At 42.1% G+C, this 20,903-nt stretch overlaps 1 protein-coding gene across 1 annotated transcript in view; it reads right to left on the bottom strand.

The window, feature by feature from the left end:
- The window catches only part of pisd (phosphatidylserine decarboxylase), a 133,400-nt gene that overhangs the window by 70,520 nt on the left and 41,977 nt on the right, over positions 1 to 20,903 (bottom strand). The window contains exon 3 of the mRNA XM_068055391.1: positions 20,450 to 20,631. Coding sequence (XP_067911492.1) covers positions 20,450 to 20,631 — 182 coding nt within the window. The remainder of the gene's footprint in view (positions 1 to 20,449; positions 20,632 to 20,903) is intronic.

Here is a 20,903-nt window from a genome sequence, read left to right as displayed (position 1 = left end):
CCTTTAAGGCACTCCTTAAAGCACACTTCCACCTGTCCTAATAGCTCACGTGGTTCAGTGTCAAATTTTGTTTGATAACATTCCTGTGAAGTGCCTTGGGATGTTTAATGATCAGTAGCAGGAATCCAGCCATATTTCAAAGATACAAAAGCAAAATACTGCAGATGCTGGAAATCTGGAACAAAAACAGAAAATACAGGTAATACTCAGCAGGTCAGACAGCATCTGTGGACAGAAAAGCAGAGTTAACGTTTCAGGTCCATGACCTTTCATCAAAACTGGCAAATCTGAGAAATTTAATAGGTTTTGAACAACTGAAAGGGGAGACAGGAAGAACAACAAAAGGGAAGGTCTGTGAAAGGGTGGAGGGCAGGAGACATTAAAAGACAAAATGGTACAAAGCCAAGTGTTTTTGGATGAGGTGTAAATAGCAGGAGAGGAGCCACCCGAACACAAAGTAAATGGATTACAAAGAAAACGGGAGGGGGTTGGAGGAACAACTTCTTCAACCCAACTCAGTTCCTCCAAATAAAAAGTATTGTTATGGATAGCTGCATGGTTCCTAGTTATGACTTCCTTTTTGTGGAATATGTGGAACATTCCTTGTTCCAATCCTATTCAGAGCCCCTCCCTCACCTCTTCTTCCAGTACATTGATGACTGCATCGGTGTCACCTCCTGCTCTCACCCTGAACTGCAAAATTTCAACAACTTTGTTTCCAATTTCCACCCTTCTCCCACCTTCACATGGTCCATTTCTGACACTTAGCCTATCCCCAGAAATCGAAGAAGTACAGTATCAATCAATATTCACTATAAGCCCACGGACTCCCACAGCTACCTGGGTTACACTTCTTCACATAATAAAAGCAAAATATTGCTGATGCTAGAAATGTGAAATAAAGACAGAAAGTGTTGGAAATACTCAGGTCAGGCAGCATCTGTGGAGAGAAACAGAGTTAACGTTTCAGGTCTGTGACCTTTCATCAGGCTGAGATGAAAGTATCTTCCGTCAGCTGTAATGCACTTAAATGAAATGGGTTTTGATGGTCTCAATCCAGCTGATGCTTGGCTCCAATCCATGCATTCTACACTATTCAGTTAAGTTGCAAGACCATTATGTGCTGAGTTAGCTTTCGGCCATGGAACCAATAAGCCATTGCAATTAAACGCACAGCAATTTTAAACAGCGATAGGAAAAAAAAAATCAGCTTAGACTTCTGCTCTTCATTACAAGTACACCAATTAGAAAGTGTGAGTGTGCATGTGTGAACACACACATTTTAAGAGAATGCTGAGTGAGGACAGGAACGTCTGGGCTGACACATGAAATATAGCCTCTTGGGCACAATACAGGATGGCTATCGATGCCTGTTGACTGTTCCATAGCATCAAATACCACAGAGTCATAACGGCACAGGAGACCACCATTCAGCCCCTTGAGTCCATGCAGATTTATTTATATATAGGCAAGCAGTTGAGAAAGGTGGAAAGAAACCCAGGTAATTTTGTTAAAAAATTTGCTGGGCTATGGAGAAAGAGGAGGGGACTGGGATAAATTGGACACACTTCTAAAGAGCCGACACAGGCACAATGGGCCAAATAGCCTCCTTCTGTGCTGTATGATTAATTAATTATAATGGGTGTTATTTTGGTGTCATGAGTTATATTGGACCAGCAAAGAGTTCCACTCCATCTAACCAGATTGGTATCTGATCTACGTGCCATAAACTGTGAATTTGTTTTGCATATATATGCACAAGATAAAGGCAACAGCTGCATACGTTCTGAATCAGTCTAGTTTGGCACAAAGGTCAGAGGAGGATGTACTCTGTGTATAAAAATGTTTCTGTTATTTAATGCATCATATTTTAATTTACTGTTAGGGTTGTAAATGTGTCCAAAAGCTGCAGGAACTTCAGTCTGAGATGGATTCAACTCACACAATTAAAATCTAAAATGGCTGCTCAGAAACACAATCTCTGACGTGCACACAAATTAGATCTGGTCTGTAAATTGTTGCAATCAGCTAAACTACAATTCCCAATGTTCTACCAATCTTTAAGTGAACAGCTAAATAAAGACTTGCATTTATACAGCACCTTATTACATCTCTCAAAATCCCCCTCAAAGCAGTTCAGACAAAATTACTTTAAGTTGCACGGTTTGCTTTATAAATAAAGTCCTGCGTTTAGCTTAACATTTCAGATCATGTGCATTTATTTTCTCATTCATGATTCTGTGAAATAAAAGATATTACAATGAGAATCTGCATATCAAAATGGTACGACTGGTTTGGATCATCATAGACAGCTTATTTTCAAAGAAATTAGGACATCAAGAGAATCTTTTTGGGTTCAGTGGTTCTATTTGACTTTGTGGCATCTGGAAGATTAGAGAGATCTATTAGTGTTTGGTTTACAAATTCCCCATAACAGACACTATAGCTTCAGGTATTCCAAGGAAGAAAACCAGCGAGTCCATTGGAACAGCTTTTTTCTGCACTGTATTTTTTCTAACAGGAACACATCTGAATTATGGAGTGAGATAAACGAACCCTTTGTAGACTCAACTGATCGTTTTCAAACATTTATTATGCTGTATAACATTTGCTTCATATTTTTGCTGCCGTAAATTACATAAGTCTAAAACATAAATTGGTCATTTAGTGTGATGTACTTTTCTGTCATTCAGGGGATCCCAGTTAATTTCTAAGTCAGCCATTAACCACAATCAGGATTCACTGTTAAACCCGGACTACATTACTTCCGCAGAGCACAAAGGTAAAGATGCAGAATTAAGATTGCAAGAGCAAAAACTTATGGAAACTGCTGCAGGTGCAATACAGATAGGGATGGAACACAAAAAAGACAAGACTCTGTCAAGCTCATACTGTTCCATTTTACATACAGTCTGAAAATCCTAGAACAAAGCATTGCACTTCAATCAGAACAGACCAAAATTGACAGCCTAACAGGGCAGCACATTAACTTCAGTTTAATACAAGAATGTGGGCACCATGTCTCAGAACCTACTCTGTGACTGCATATGCATCAATCATAGCCTTCATATTTAGCTATTGATGCCATCCATCAATATACTTCAAAACTCAAGCATACCACTTTATGTTTGCAGGCAAGTACATAAGGTGTAACAGATGGAATACATCACTGGAGGAATGAAATGCTACCCTTTCTCTGCTAGTTGTTAGGAACCTACACAAATCAGTTTGGAGAAACTGCAACCCATTTCCTACTGGAGCATCACATTGTAAAACTGTCCACAATTTGAGCATAAAGCCACAATGAGAATGAGTGTGGGGAATGAAAGGACGCAAGAAAAACATGGCTGGTGTGTGCAACCGATAGATATACATCACTGGTGCTCTTTTGCAACCGACAATGAAGCTGCATTCTCTGGATAGAGTCAGAGTCATTTACGGCACAAATGGAGGCCATTCAGCCGATCGAGTCCATGACAGCATGCCAAAAAGCTATGCAGTCAGTCCCACCACCCAGCTCGATTCCCATAGCCCTGCAAGTCTATTTCTCTCAGGTGAGCATCCAACTTCCTCTTGATGTCATTGGTCGACTGCGCTTCCACCATCCTTGTGGGCAGAGTTTTCCAGGTCATTACCACCCGCTGCGTAAAAGTGTTTCCTCATATTCCCCCTGCGTCCTTTGCCCAAAACTTTCAATCTGTGTCCTCGTAGTTCTTGTACCATTAGTTAATGGGAACAGTTTTTCCTTGTCTAACTTATCTAAGCCGGTCATAATCTTGCACACTTCTTTTAAATCGCCCCTCAATCTCATTTGTTCTCAGGAGAACAAAACCCAGCTTTTCCAACCTAACCTAATAACAAAAATCCTCCATCCCTGGAACCATTCTGGTAAATCTCCTCTGCACTCTCAAGGACCCTCACATCCTTCCTGAAGTGTGACGACCAGAACTGGGCACAATACTCCAGCTGGGGCCTAACCAGAGCTTTATAAAAGGTTCAGCTTAACATCTTTGCTTTTGTACTCAATGCTTGTATTTATGAAGCCCAAGATCCCAAATGCTTTACTAACCACTCTCTCAATATGTCCTGCCACCTTTATAGATCTGTGTACATGAACCCCCAGGTCCCTCTGTTCCTGTGCACTCTTTAGAACTATGCTATTAAGTATATATTGCCTCTCCCTACTCCTTCTGCCAAAATGCATCATCTCACGCTTGTCAGTATTAAATCCCATTTGCCACCTGTCTGCCTATTCTGCTACCCTATCGATGTCCTAGTGCAGGCTGTTCATATCATCCTCACTGTTTGCCACACCTCCATGCTTGGCGTCATCCGCAAATTTTGAGATTCTACTCTGTATTCCAAGATCCAAGTCATTTATATACATCAAAAAAAACAGTGGTCCCAGCACTGACTTGGGGAACACCACTGTCTACCATCCTCCAGTCTGAAAAGCAACCATATTCTACGACTCGCTGTTTTCTATCCTGAAGCCAATTTTTTTATCCAATTGGACACTGACCCACCTATTCCAGGAGCCTCAAGTTTCTTAACCGGCCTTTTATATGGTACCTTATCAAATGTTTTCTTAGAATCCAAATAAACAACATCCACCACATTCCCATCAAAAACCTTCTCTGTTACTTCATCAAAAAATTCAATTAGATTAGTTAAACAGGATTCGCCTTTTACAAATTCGCGGGCGGCACAGTAGCGCAGTGGTTAGCACCGCAGCCTCACAGCTCCAGCGACCCGGGTTCAGTTCTGGGTACTGCCTGTGCGGAGTTTGCAAGTTCTCCCTGCGTCCGACGGGTGCTCCGGTTTCCTCCCACAGCCAAAGACTTGCAGGTTGATAGGTAAATTGGCCATTGTAAAATTGCCCCTAGTTGTAGGTAGGTGGTAGGAGAATGTTGGGGATGTGGTAGAGAATATGAGGTTCACGTAGGATTAGTGTAAATGGGTGGTTGTTGGTCGGCACAGACTCGGTGGGCCGAAGGGCCTGCTTCAGTGCTGTATCTCTAAATAAATAAATCAGTGCTAACTATCCTTAAGTAACTCGAACTCTCCAAGTGTCTGTTGATATTTTCCCTGATTATTGTTTCTAAAACCTTACCCACCTGTGATGTTAAACTAACTGGCCTGTAGTTGCTTGGACTGTTTTTACACCCTTTCTTGAATAAGGACGTCACATTTGCCACTCTCCAATCCTCTGGCACCTCCCATGTATCCAGGGAAGATCGGAAGATTACAGCGAGCCCTTCCACTATCTCCATCCGCACTTCCTTTAGCAACCAGGTGACTTATATACCCTAAGCATAGCCAGCATTCTTAGTACCTCCCCCCTCAATTTTTATCCTATCCATTGCCTCTACTCTCTCTGCTTCTACTGATATTTTGTTATCCGCTATTTCCTTAGTGATAACTGATACAAAGCACTCATTAAATATATAGATTTACCCTGCGCCTCTAAGCATATATTACCCTCTCTGTCCCTAATAGGCCCCAGTCCACCTCTTACTACTTGCTTACTATTTACTTGCCGGTAGGAGATCTTCAGGTTCCCTTTTATGTTGACTGCCATTCTATTTCCATATTCTCTCTTCGCCAGTCTTATTTTCTTCTTCACCTCTCCTCTCAACTTATTGCATATGGCCTAGTTCTCACTTGATGAGTTCATCTTATATGCATCATACACCCTCTTTTTTTGTTTCATCATCATCTCTATCTCCCTCGTCAACCAAGGTGCACTGTTCTTGGTTCTCCTGCCTTTTACCCTTGTTGAAATGTTCTTAGCCTGTACGTGAAGCATCTCTTCATTAAATATAATCCATTGTCCCGATACAGCTCTTCCTGCTAGTGTTTGGTTCCACTCTACCCTGGCTACAGCCCTTGAAATTTGCCCTCTTCCAATCTAGACATTCTACCTTATTTTGTTCCTTGCTTTTCTGCATTACTAACCTAAACCTTATGATACAATGATCACTCTTACCCAGTGCTCCCCCACAGACACTTGGTCCACCTCATTTTCCGGCACCAGATTTACCAAAGCCTCTTTTCTAGTTGGGCTGAGAACATACTAATCAAGTTCGCCTGAATACATTTTAGAAATTCCTCCCCCTCCTTAACCTCTACTCTAAAATTATCCCAATCGATATTTGGATACTTAAAGCCCCCCAATATCACTACTCTATAGTTCTTGCACATCTCTGTGATTTCCCTGCAGATTTGCTCCTCTATCTCTCTCTCACTATTTGGAGGCCTATAGAATACCCCTAATAGTGTGATCATACCCTTTTTGCTCCTTAACTCTAACCAAACGGATTCTGTCCTTGCCCCTTCAAGGACATTTCCCTTTCCAGCACTGCAATGTCTTCCCTGATCAGTACTGTCACCCTACCTCCCTTTTTTTTCTTCTCTATCTTTTCTGAAAACTTTAAATCCTTGTATATTAAATGCCCAATCCTCGCCACTTTTAAGCCACGTTTCCGTTATTACATCATATTCCCATACTGCTATTTGTGCTTGTAGCTCACCAACCTTATTCACCACACTTTGTGCTTTTACACACATGCATTGTAATCCTGACTTTGCATTCCTCATAGTCCTTCTCAGTCCACTTCCTTCTCTAGTACTGTCTAACACTCCCATTCTGACCCCACCTAATACTTTGCTATTTCCTCTTTTAGTGCAATCTGCCTCTTCCAATTCTCTGTGCACCTTGGTGTTCCTCTCTTGTATTATCTCCTGGTCCCCACACCCCTGCCGAGTTAATTTACACCTTTCCCAATAGCACTAGCAAATCACACCACAAGGAAATATGTCCTAGCTCTATTCAGGTGCAATCTGTCCAGCCTGTACCAGCCCCATCTTCTCCAAAACTGGTCCCAGTGCCCCAGGAATCTAAATCCCTGCTTCCTGCACCATCTTTCCAGCCACACAATCATCTGTACTAGCCTGTTTCTACACTCACTTGCATGTGGTATTGGGAGTAATCCAGAAATTACTACTTTTGAGGTCCGCTTGCAAATCTCTTACCTAGCTCATTAAACACTTTCTGCAGGATCACATCACATCTATGTCGTTGGTACCAATGTGGACCATGACTGTTGGCTATCCACCCTACCCCCTCAGGGTGTTCTGCAGCTAATGACACTCTTGGCCCTGGCACCAGGAAGGCAACACACCATCCTGGATTCACGTCTCTGGCCACAGAAACACCTGTCTGTTCCCCTGACTACTGAATCTCCTATCACTATAGCTCTTCCAGTCTTCCTTGTATCCCCCTGTACAGCTGAGCCACCCTTGGTGCCATGGCCTTGGCTCTGGCTGCACTCCCCAGATGAACCATCACTTTCCTCAGTATTCAGAACTGAATACCAGTTGGAGAGTGAGTGTAGAGTAAGGGAGGTTTATTCTGCATCTATCTATATTGGAAATGCCCAATGCTGACACTAAATGTTCAAAGTATTCAATTTCCAACCTCATTTATCAACGAACACAAAGGTATACCAAAATAATCAACCGAGCGCACTGTGCCCACAGTATATACTATCTACAGGATGCACTGCAACAATTCACCAGCACCTCCCTTCACTGCAACCTCTAACATTAAGAAGGAAAAGAGCAGCACTGTCTGGGAACATCTCCTCCAAATTGCCTTCCAAGTCTCTCTCAATCTGACATGGGCATAAATCACCATTCCCTCATTGTTGCAGTCAAAATGCTGGGAATTCCTACCCAACACCATCATGCTAGGAGTGTCACCACAAGAACAGCAGCAGTTCAAGAAGACCCACCATCATTATCTCTGGGCAATTAGGGACAAACAATAAATGTAGCCTGGCCAATGTCACCCACATCCAGAGAAGCAATAAAGGGAAATTATTGAATTACTGTCTTTAGTGATTTAAAAAAAAAGTTGAAGCAGAGTTAAAATGGGAGGTGGCTTCTCATTACAATTCAAAATGGAGGTCAGGAGGATTTGAAAATAGGGCGTTACAATGGAGCTTTGCAAATTGTACGCTTTAGTAGATACTTGTACTTAGGTGACATGAATCATTAACTACTGCATTATCCACAGAGTATAAGGAACAGATTGAATGAATTGCAGATGTAAATTCAACTTAGAGGATACAGCCTGGCAGCCATTACCGAGACATGGCTGCAAGATGGTCAGGACTGGGAACTAAATATACCAGGTTATAAAACCTATGGGAAAGATAGGGAAGTTGATAGAGGAGCAGGAGTGGTGTTAGTGATTGAGAAATTATTTCTATGATGAGAGCTAAAAGACTTTACAGGTAGAATTAATAAATATTAAAGGATTTAAGACTGTAGTGGGAGTCATGTATAGGCCCCCTGGTAGCAGTTGTGTAGTGGCAGAATGTATGCATGCAGAGATTAAACAAGCACATAGCAAAGGCAGAGTGGTTTTAATGAGGAATTCTAACTTTCAAAGATTGGGAGAAGCAGACAAACTCATGTCAGAAAGATATCCAATATCTTCAGTGTGTTCAGGACAATTTCCTGCAGCAATATGTCCTAAAACTAGCAAGGGGTATGCCATTAGATTTAATAGTGAGTAACGAGCCAGATTTAATTAATGGTCTAATGGTACAAGAACATTTACCTAACAGCGATCATAATGAGTTCAATGTTGTGCTTGAAAGGGAGACATGGGAAACAGCTACTAAGATTCTAGATTTAGGCAAAGCTGACTTCAATGGGATGAGACAGAGATTGTCCACAGTAAACAAAGCAACTGGTTATTGGGTAAAACAAAAGATCAGTGGGAGAAGTTCAAAAAATAATTTAATGTAATACAGAACCAGTTTATATCCTGAAGGAGCAAGAGCTCTACTTACCACAAAAAAAAGCCATGGATGACTAAAGAGGTAAGGGACAACATAAAATTAAAAGAAAAGCATACAAAAATGCAAAAAAAGCACATATCCTGGCAAATAGGAAAGATAGAAACAACAACAAAGGGTGGCAAAACAAGACTGGAACAGCTACAAAGAGTGAATATGAAAAGTAACTTACAAGGGATGTCAAAATCAACATGAAAGACTTTTACAATTTTATTAGGAAAAAGAGGGTGGTTAAAAGCAATGTGAGCTCCTCAAAAATGTGATATGACAGATGAAAATAAGTGAAAAAAGTGGCTACACAGATAGTGGATGCATTGATTGTAATCTTCCAGAATTCCTGAGATTCTGGAAAGGTTCCAGTGGATTGGAAAACAGCAAATGAAAATGAAATGGGGGGAGCGCGACAGAAAGGAGGAAACTATAGATCAGTTAACCTAACGTCATCGGGAAAATGCTACAATCCATTATTACGTAGCAGCAGGACATTTAAAAAATCATAATGCAATCAGACAGATTCAACATGGTTTTATGAAAGGAAAATAGTGTTTGACAAATTTATTACAGTTCTTTGAGGATATAACAAGCAGTGCAGATAAAGGGGAGCCAGTAGATGTAGGGTGTTTGAACTTCCAAAAGACATTCGATAAGGTGCCACATAAAAGGCTACTACACAAGATAAGAGCTCATGATGTAGGGGTAATATATTAGCACGGATAGAAGATTGCCTGACTATCAGGAAACAGAGTTGGGATAATGGGGCATTTTCAGGTTGGCAAACTGTAACTAGTGGAGTGCCACAGGGATCAGCACTAGGGCCTCAACTATTTGCGATGTATATTAATAACTTGGAAGTGACAGAGTGTATTATAGCCACATTTGTGAACGATACAAAGTTAGGTAGGAAAGCAAGTTGTGAGGACACAGAATGCCTTTAAAGAGATATAGATAGGTTAAGAGAGTGGGCAAAAATTTGGCAGATGGAATATAATGTGGGAAAATGTGAGGTTGTCCACTTTGGAAGGAAGAACAGAAAAGCAGATTTTTTTTTTTTAACCTTGAGAGACACTGCAGAATGCTGCACCACAGAGGCATCTGGGTGCCCTTAGACATGAATCACAAAAAGTTAGCATGCAGGTACAGCAAATGGAATGTTGGGATTTATTGCAAAGGGAATAGAGTATAAAGGTAGGGAAGTCTTGCTACAACTGTACGGGACATTGATGAGACCGCACCTACAGTACTGTAAACAGTTTTGGTCTCCTTACTTAAGGAGGTCGCTTCAGACTACTAGCAAAGATCGAATGCCCACCAAAGCTACTAAGCATCATCAGCTCGTTCCATGATAATATGAAAGGCACAATTCAGCATAACAGTGCCTCATCAGACTCCTTTCCCATCCTGAGTGGCGTGAAACAGAGCTGTGTTCTCGCACCAACACTGTTTGAGATCTTCTTCTCACTGCCGCTCTCTCATGCATTTATTTATTTATTTTTAAAAAAAATTTATTTAGAGATACAGCACTGAAACAGGCCCTTCGGCCCACCATGTCTGTGCCGACCATCAACCACCCATTTATACTAATCCTACACTAATCCCATATTCCTATCACATCCCCACCTGTCCCTATATTCTCCTACCACCTACCTATACTAGGGGCAATTTATAATGGCCAATTTACCTATCAACCTGCAAGTCTTTTGGTGGTGGGAGGAAACCGGAGTACCCGGCGAAAACCCACGCAGACACAGGGAGAACTTGCAAACTCCACACAGGCAGTACCCAGAACTGAACCCGGGTCGCTGGAGCTGTGAGGCTGCAGTGCTAACCACTAAGTCTGAAGAAGGAATTTTCCTCTACGCAAGATCAGATGGCAGGTTGTTCAACCTTGCCCATTTTACAGCGAAGACCAAAGTACGGAAAGTCATCAGGGAACTCCTCTTTGCTGACAATGCTGCATTAACATCCCACACGGAAGAGTGTCTGCAGAGACTCATTAACAGGCTTGCAGCTGCCTACAACGAATTTGGCCTAACCATCAGTTTCAAGAAAACAAACATCATGGGACAGGACATCAGAAATGCTCCATCCATCAAAATCGGTTACCATGCTCTGGAAGTGGTTCAAGAGCTCAGCTACCCGGGCTCAACCATCACCAGCAACCCGTCTCTCGATGCAGAAATCAACAAGCGCATGGGAAAGGCATCTGCTGCTATGTCCAGACTGGCCAAGAGAGTGTGGGAAAATGGCACACTGACACAGAACACAAAAGTCTGAGTGTTCAAGCCTGTGTCCTCAATACTTTGCTCTACGGCAGCGAGGCCTGGACAACATATGTCAGCCAAGAGCGATGTCTCAACGCATTCATTTTCGCTGTCTCTGGAAGATCCTTGGCAACAGGTGGCAGGACCATATCTCCAACGCAGAAGTCCTCGAGGCGGCCAACATCCCCAGCATGTACGCCCTACTGTGCCAGTGGCGTTTGAGATGGCTTGGGCATGTGAGCCGCATGGAAGATGGCAGGATCCCCAAGGAGGTATTATACAGCGAGCTCATCACTGGTATCAGACCCACCGGCCATCCATGTCTCTGCTTCAAAGACGTTTGCAAATGTGACATGAAGTCTTGCGACATTGACCACGAGTCGTGGGAGCCAGTTGCCAGCAACCACCAGTGCTGGAGGACAGCTATAAAGGCGGGGCTGAAGAGAAGCAAGTCGAAGAGACTCAGCAGTTGGTAGGAAAAGAGACAGCAGTGTAAGGAGAGAGCCAACTGTGTAACAGCCCTGACAACCAACTTTACCTGCAGTGCCTGTGGAAGAGTCTGTTACTCTAGAATTGGCCTTTATAGCCACTCCAGGCGCTGCTCCACAAACCACTGACCACCTCTAGGCACTTACCCATTCGAGACAAGGTGGCCAGAAGAACTTAAGGAGGGACATACTTGCATTGGAAGAAGTTTTGAGGCTGCTTCCTTGAGGAAAGGTCAAGCAGTTTGGGCCCATGCTCACTGGAGTTTAAAAGAATGAGATGTGATCTTATTGAAACACAAGGTTCTGAGCGGGCTTGACAGGTTAGATGCTGAGAGGATATTTCCCCTCGTGGGAAAATCTAGAATGAGGGAACACAGTTTCAAAATAAAGGGCCTCCCTTTTAAGACAGAGTTGAGGAGGAATTTCTTCTGAGGGTCGTTAAAATTTGAAGTTCTCTTCCCCAGAGAGCAGTGGTGGCTGAGTCATTAAATATATTCAAGGCTGAGTTAGACATATTTTTGATCTACAAGAGAATCAAGGGTTATCAGATCAGCCATGATCTTATTAAATGGTGGAGCAGGCTTGAGGGGATGAATGGCCTACTCCTGCTCCTATTTCTTGTTATGTTAATTACTTTGCATTAGTATTTACTGAGAGGAAGAGGACAGCATGTCAAGGAAATTAATATCGAGTTCGGACAGGAACTCACCATAATTAATGCAAGCAAATTAACAGTAATGAAGAAACTAATGGCACTAAAGAGTAACAAAACCCCAGGACCGGATGGTTTTCATCCTAGGGCTTTTAAGGAAGGTGAGAACAGTACAGCTGTTAACTATGATCATCCAAAATTCTCTTGATTCAGGAACCGTTCTTTTCAACTGGAAAATTACATGACTGGATAGAGTCACATACTCAAGTTTGCCAATGACACAAAGATATATTAATCGATTACATGAATGGGAAAAACTGTGGCAAATGGATTTCAATATAGGCAAGTGTGAGGTCATCCCCTTGGACCTAAAAAAAGGTCAGAGTACTAGAAACAGTGAAGGTCCAAAGACACTTAGGAGTTTAGACCAATAAATATCAGACAGGTACAAAAAAAACAAAAAGGCTAATGGAATGCTGTCCTTTATATCTAGAGGACTAGAATACAACATAGTAGGAGTGATACTACAGTTGTACAAAACCCTGGTCAGACAACACCTACAGTTACTGTGAGTAGTTCTGGGTACCAAACATTAGGAAGGATATATTGGTTTTGAAGGGAGTACAGCATAGATTTACCAGAATGAAACCTGGATTCCAATGGTTAAGTTACAAAGTAAGGTGGTATTCTCTGGAATTTAGAAGTTTAAGGGGTGATTTAAGGTATTAAAGGGAACTGATGGGGTAGAGAGAGAGAAACTCTTTCCACTGGTTGGGAAATCTAGGACTAGGGGATATAGCCTTAAAATTAGAGCCAGGCCTTTCAGGAGTGAAGTTCAGAAACAATTCTACATGCAAAAGGTGGTAGAGGTTTGGAACTTTCTTCTGACAACAGCAGTTGATGCTAGGTCAATTGCTAATTATAAATCTTAAATTGATGGAATTCTGTTAACCAAAAACATAAGGAATATAGAGCCTAGGTGGTATACAGAATTAGGTAACAGATTGAATGGTGGAACAGGCCCGAGAGGGTAAATTATCTCGTTCTGTTCCTATGCTCCCACTGTCCGTTTTATCATCTAGCGCCTCGGATGTTAAGTGATTCACCCCGAAGGCTCTTAAGCTGCATCAACACTGTGAAGTTGTCCTGTCGTCTTAGTTCTAACCTGAGTGATTAACACCATCAACAAAATGGAAATCGTGTCACGCACGTTTGCCATGATTTTAACATCCAAGAAAAAGACAAGCCTGACTGTTCTTTCTAGTGACCTTGTAGCTTGTATGAAACATAATTCTGAAATGGGTATGCTAATCCTTTGCAAAATGATCCTGATTAAACTGTTCTGTTTAGTTGTTGCGCAGTTTATCATACCGTGCCTTATTGTTTCTATGTATTATTTTGCCTGTAAATAAATCCAAGCAAATGACTTCAGTCTGTAAGCACTGGTGCAGCAATATTATCTCCCACCTTCAAAAGTGATGGGTAACACACTCTCCAGTAAGTAATTTACCACAATTAAGGGTCAACTGTGAAACTTGAGCACATTAACCTGCACACAGCAATGAATAAAACACACAAGTTCCAGTGTTACAGAAAGCACTGTCCAGCTGCAAATGCAAAAAAGTGCTGTACGAAATGCCAAACCACATGTGTCACAACACAGAAACCAGAGGAAATCTTCAACTCCCGTATCTATAGAAAGTCTTGCAGATTGTAAATGGGACTGTAGACATTTCCCTCATGTGGAAGCTGTGATGTGCAGGAAAATATGACTCATACCTGTGCCCTACCACTGTCAAATCAACAGGGTGAAAAGGCTTTTCAATAACGACTTTATCTTTGCCTCCCCATATTGTTAATAAGCTACTCCACCACTTGAGGGGGTAAGTAAAAGTACAACCCCAGCCCACATTCAAAGGCTTTTATTAACCGCATAATCAAAACCAGTCATACTTGTGCCATTGTTACATAAATAGATTTGGAAAAAACACAGCCTACTTAATCAATGCAGACACAGGAATTAGCAGCATCTGAAAGGGGAAGACCATGAAGTCTATAAATAGACAACAGAGGGCAAGCATAATTAAGCTAACAAGGCACATTTTCTGAAAACATCATTCTGATACAGAAACTATAACAGAAAGCAGTATTAGGAAAATACGTTCTTATATCCTTAGAGCAATATTCAGCACACAACTCGAAAATATCATTCAGTAATTTCAGGCATTTTGGAAACACTGTCTTGAGCAATTTTTAACAAAAGGAAATAATGCAAAAACTTCCAGGAAGAGTAATGAATCAGCCAGCTATTTACACAATGGTCGTCAAGCCAACTAAACCTCACACGAATCGATCACAAGGTTTGGTTGGATGCTGCAGATTTCATGACCATGCACAAACATTCTTTAAAGGCTTACACTGAAATTCTCCACACAGCATTGCTGAACAGATTTCCTCCAGATATTTGCATTCCAAAGGCTTCTGCAAAATTACTAAGTATTATTTTTACGTACAGCAACAGTGTGCGCTTTGGAGTAGGATACTTAAGAATCAGCAATACCATAGCTCAAAGTGTCAATACGTCACATATGAAATTAGGTTGCAGCAGCTTGTGATCTTTGAAAGTTAACAGATCTGCTTGAAGTTCAAATAAAATAAAACATATATGGAGATGGGGAGAGCCAACCATGCGCCACATGGCACCTCAGAAAGCAGGTGTGCCTGCTACCTTGACAGCTAGGAGATATCAGCAAAGTGGAGAAAATATAAAAACACTCAACGGAGAATGGAGAAAATGAGAGAGATACAGAGAAACAAAATACACAGCAAGTTGAGAATCTTTCATCCCCTCACTATTGAGAAATACATGCTTTTATTTTCAGTCAACATTGCAGAATCGGTAGAACAGAAGCAAATATTTCATCAAACCAGCTTCAAAGAGCTGTAAGCATAGAACTGTATATCTCTCCCTCTCTTTGGCCTCCTTGTCTCGAAAGACAATGGATAAGCACCTGGAGGTGGTCAGTGGTTTGTGAAGCAGCGCCTGGAGTGGCTATAAAGGCCAATTCTAGAGCGACAGACTCTTCCACAGGTGCTGCAGATAAAATTGGTTGTCGGGGCTGTTACACAGTTCGCTCTCTCCTTGGGCTTCTGTCTTTTTTCCTGCCAACTGCTAAGTCTCTTCGACTCGCCACACTTTAGCCCCGCCTTTTTGGCTGCCGGCAAGCTCTGGCGATCGCTAGCAACTGACTCCCACGACTTGTGATCAATGTCACAGGACTTCATGTCGCATTTGCAGACGTCTTTAAAGCGGAGACAAGGACGGCCGGTGGGTCTGATACCAGTGACGAGCTCGCTGTACAATGTGTCCTTGGGGATCCTGCCATCTTCCATGCGGCCCACATGGCCGAGCAATCTCAGGCGGCGCTGGCTTAGTAGGGTGTATATGCTGGGTATGTTGGCCGCCTCGAGGACTTCTGTGTTGGAGATACGGTCCTGCCACCTGATGCCAAGGATTCTCCAGAGGCAGCGAAGATGGAATGAATTGAGACGTCGCTCTTGGCTGATGTACGTTGTCCAGGCCTCGCTGCCATAGAGCAAGGTACTGAGGACACAGGCTTGATACACTTGGACTTTTGTGCTGTGTGTCAGTGCGCCATTTTCCCACACTCTCTTGGCCAGTCTGGACATAGCAGAGGAAACCTTTCCCATGCGCTTGCTGAATTCTGCATCGAGAGACAGGTTACTGGTGATAGTTGAGCCTAGGTAGGTGAACTCTTGAACCACTTCCAGAGTGTGGTCGCCAATATTGAAGGATGGGGCATTTCTGACGTCCTGTCCCACGATGTTCGTTTTCTTGAGGCTGATGTTTAGGCCAAATTCGGTGCAGGCAGCCGCAATCCTGTCGATGAGACTCTGCAGACACTCTTCAGTGTGAGATGTTAATGCAGCATCGTCAGCAAACAGGAGTTCCCTGATGAGGACTTTCCGTACTTTGGTCTTCGCTCTTAGACGGGCAAGGTTGAACAACCTGCCACTTGATCTCGTGTGGAGGAAAATTCCTTCTTCTGAAGACTTGAACACATGTGAGAGCAGCAGGGAGAAGATCCCATACAGTGTAGGTGCGAGAACACAGCCCTGTCTCACGCCACTCAGGATGCGAAAGGGGTCTGATGAGGCGCCGCTATGCTGAATTGTGCCTTTCATATTGTCATGGAATGAGGTGATGATACTTAGTAGCTTTGGTGGGCATCCAATCTTTTCTAGTAGTCTGAAGAGACCACGTCTGCTGACGAGGTCAAAGGCTTTGGTGAGATCAATGAAAGCAATGTAGAGGGGCATCTGTTGTTCATGGCATTTCTCCTGTAGCTGGCGAAAGGAGAACAGCATGTCAATGGTGGATCTCTCTGCTCGAAAGCCACACTGTGCCTCAGGGTAGACACGCTCAGCCAGCTTCTGGAGCCTGTTTAAAGCGACTTGAGCAAAGACTTTCCCCATTATGCTGAGCAGGGAGATTCCACGGTAGTTGTTGCAGTCACCGCGGTCACCCTTGTTCTTATAGAGAACAATATAAAAACACTCAACAGTGGAGAATGGAGAAAATGAGAGAGATAGAGAAACAAAATACACAGCAAGTTGAGAATCTTTCATCCCCTCACTATTGAGAAATACATGCTTTTATTTTCAGTCATCATTGGAGAATCTGTAGAACAGAAGTGAATATTTCATCAAACCAGCTTCAAAGAGCCTTAAGCATAGAACTGTATATCAACACTATGATAACCCTGCACAATTAACTCAGCTCTTTGTGCCCTGCTCTCGGTACAGCTGGTGTGAGTGAAGCAGGCACACAGTAGCAGGTAAGATAGAGATCACTTTACAACCCCTGTGACGAACAAGGTCTGTCTCCAGATTGAGCAGACTAAACAATCCCAGCATCCAAGTATCTAAATTGTCGCCACATTCTTACAGGTCACTGTGAAACTAAAATCAGATACAGACCTGCCTTTTTGTTCCAAAGAACAAAACACATCACAGTGTACAAACACATTATGCCATATGAGAGACATTATGCAGCTTAACACATGCATTTAAAACAAATATTGAATATTAAGTCACTTTTCTGTTAGCAGTCAGAGCATTTTGCTGCACCAGCCTGGCAGCTCATTCCAAAATTCAAACTAATATAATGCTTCAGTTTTGAAAAATTAATCTTCATAATTCAATCATGCAGCACATTACATGACTTATACCAATATACAACTTCTACCAATTCTGTGCTCACACAAAGCCTTTTACAATTAAGCTCTGACTTGCAACTTGTACAGACTTCACTCTCACAATGGTCTAATGTGACAGGGGTGGTAGGGCATATAGCAGGGCCTGTTGTAGTACCAAACCACACAGACCTGAAGGTCTACACTGAATTACAATATTATGTGCAGGGCAGCGATTTTAGGCACAACAAATGGCCTCAGCATCCCTGGGCTTGGAAGGTGGTGCGGACGAGAACAGCTAAGGTTTATAGTCCAGTGACTCATGCTCCAAAGTGCGTGGATGTCAGGAAACAAGAGGGAGAAAATCACCTTCAATACTGATACATCAGGATAAAGAAAACAGAATACTTTGAAAAACTTTTTTAAAAAAGTAACCAATTATTTTGTATTCTTAATCATACCAATTAACAGTAGAGAAAAACTATTCCCTCTGGCGAGTGGGTCAATAACGAGAGGTCACAGATTTAAAATCATTTGCAAAAGATCTAGAGGGGAGATGAAGAGAAATCTTTCACTCAATTGTCATGAGCTGGAACACTACCTGAAAAGGTGGCGGAAGCTGTTCTCTCATTAATTTTAAAGGGGAGTTGGACATGCACTTTAACATGAGGAACTCACAAGGTTACAGACAGAAACAGGATGGGTGTGGGACTAAGCACGACTGCTCTTTCAAAGTGCCAGCACAGGCACAATGGCTGAATAGCCTCCTTCTGTGCTGTAAGTTTCTATGATTCTATAAAGAGTGTTATTAAATCCCAATTAGTTATACAAGAACAGAGTGAAGAATAATAAAAAGCTGCACTAATCAGTGCCTTCACTCCCCATTAAAGCCCAAGCCTCCAGTATCCGCACTTCCCCATTGAAGCCCATTCCTCTAACACCACTCTCCCAAACCACATCCCACCCGTAAGTACCCTCACTCCCCCCAAACCCCACCCCTCCAGCACCTTCACTTCACCACTGATGATCACTGTAGTGCTCTCTGTCCCAAATCTCCAGTACCCAGGCTCCCAAAGCCCATTCTTCCAGTACACTCATTTCCCCATGGAAGACCTTTTCTCCAAAACCCCATTATCCCAGACCAATCACTCTAGTCCTCCAGTTCCCTAACTCTCCATCGAAGCTCTTCGGTGAATACTTCTAAACACGCATTTATTTTAACTTCAGTTTCAGCCTCAACCTTATTTTAAGTCAGTGTCCATGATCCTACCCTGTTCAGATGTTGCTCATTTCTCCTGTACCAATGTAGTTTACCCAAAAAGTCAGCTATTTCAAAAAACAGTAATTTAATAAAACAGTTAACCACTAACTTATTCTCATTCCTATTCTAGGTGAATAGCTTTACCAGAGCTCAGCCCCACAGACCTTCTCTTTCACTTTCCTAGTAATCACCTAAATCAAATTTTGACCAGCTCAGTTTCTTTCCTGTATCATTTTCTCCCACATGGTCTATAACTGGCTCAGCACTAGTCCATTTATGCTGTTCTCAGTAGCTTCAAACTATAGCCCTGCCCCTACTCCCATTTCACATTCTAACTACTGTTACGACCGAGGCGGGAGGAGTACGCTGTTTATTCTAGTTCCACTTCTCCACAGGTCATAACATATATTTAAATTTTCCCACTTACAAAAATGGCCAATCATATACTCTATGTTTCCCAGAATAAAACACACTAACCAAGTTTCTTTAATGAACAAAATTATCATTTTATTATAAAACAAGTCTTAACTTGTAATGAAGTAAAGCATAAATGCACAGATCGAAATTTTCAAGTTCCCCTTTTACTTAGCCACACACGCACATATAAGTTAACCAGAAAAATAAAAGGGATTTTTGTTTAGAGCTCTGTTAGACAAAAAAAAACACCTGACCTGAATACTTGCTCATTCTTGAAGAAAACAGATGAGATGTTGTGCTTCAAAACTGGCACACAGTCTGGCCTCCGGGTATATGTAGACAGATCACTGGGATCTTTTAGAACAGTTCTTTTCAGGCGGCATTGAGGATTAATTTAGCAGGATTTTCTTCAAAGGCAGGAGACAAAATGAGTCGACACAGTGGACTTCTCAGGGTCTTTTAGAAAAGTGCTGGAAAGCTGAGCTGGGTCGTGGTCTTCTCTCCTTCCTTGGAAGTTCTCTTCTTTTTTCTGCAGGCTTTTAAAGAGATGGAACAGGCTGGGCTGAGGTGGGCTTCTGTCCCACAGTTTTAATTTTTAAAACTTCAATCCCTTTTGAGCAGTTCATTCACAACTCCAAACAACTCAAAATTGAAGCCGGAAACAGAAAGTCCACCTTCTGACTGGTCACTTCTCTGCACACATCTTCCTCAGTTACCAGGGTTTCTGCTTTATTTTTAACGAGTCATGTGACAGCCAGTAAATGTAGTCAAACAAATCCTTTGTGTTCTCTTGATGACCCTCTTGAAAAAAACTGGCCCAACATTTTTTCAGTTTGACTATGAATTTTCGAAAATATTTTTAACAACAGAAGTACTTTCATGACAATACTATGTTTTTTTTCCACATCAGTCTATTTTCCAACCAGTGATAGGATACAATGTAGAGATATAAAATCATATTTGAAAATGAATTCACTCTTTTCAGGTTATATATACTTTGTAGGAAGCATAAAGACAAGAGGTGGGTGGAGATAGAACAGTAAGCAGTATAGAAGAATTCTCTATTTTAAAAAAAACCATAAAATCTGTGCAGTACCCTAACTGAGGCACGTTTGGTTTCACAATGGGTTTACATTTAAAATTATCTAAAATTATGTGCGTTAGAGAAAGGTACACTCTTGATCTCCATCTGATTATTATTTAAAGGGATGGGACTTTGTCCCAATGCAGTGAAACAAAGTACCATTGATGGTGCCCAGTCACCCTGCCCATTGACCTACCTACCTGCCATGCAGAAGCTATGCTCTGTTGCCTCAGCCCTTCTAATCCACGGCGCTCGAGTTCTCGCTGCTTGTACTTATTGTACTGCCAATATCCGACATACCCAGTGCCCGTGGCCACTAACAGTTGCAAAGGACGGACACGAGTCACAACTCCAAAAGAGATCGTCTGCAGAATCCGGTGATCTGCTTGGGCAAAAACAAGTGATTAGAATGTATATAAAGCAAAATACTGCGGATGCTGGAAATCTGAAATAAAAACAAGAAATGCTGGAACCACTCAGCAGGTCTGGCATATCTGTGAAAAGAGAATGTATCTTAGACTAACCTACCAACAGCCAGTTTTATCACTAGTACAATGCTGGGACTGTGAAATATACTGTCTTCACAAACTCGACAAGTAGCATAATTAGAATTTTTGACTTTACAAACTTGGGTTGCACCTGGAGAGAACAATA

Source organism: Heterodontus francisci, chromosome 23, assembly GCF_036365525.1.
Source record: "Heterodontus francisci isolate sHetFra1 chromosome 23, sHetFra1.hap1, whole genome shotgun sequence".
NCBI classification, from domain to species: Eukaryota; Metazoa; Chordata; class Chondrichthyes; order Heterodontiformes; family Heterodontidae; genus Heterodontus; species Heterodontus francisci.
Note: the sequence above shows the minus strand (reverse complement) of the source record. Positions and strands in the feature narration are given on the sequence as shown.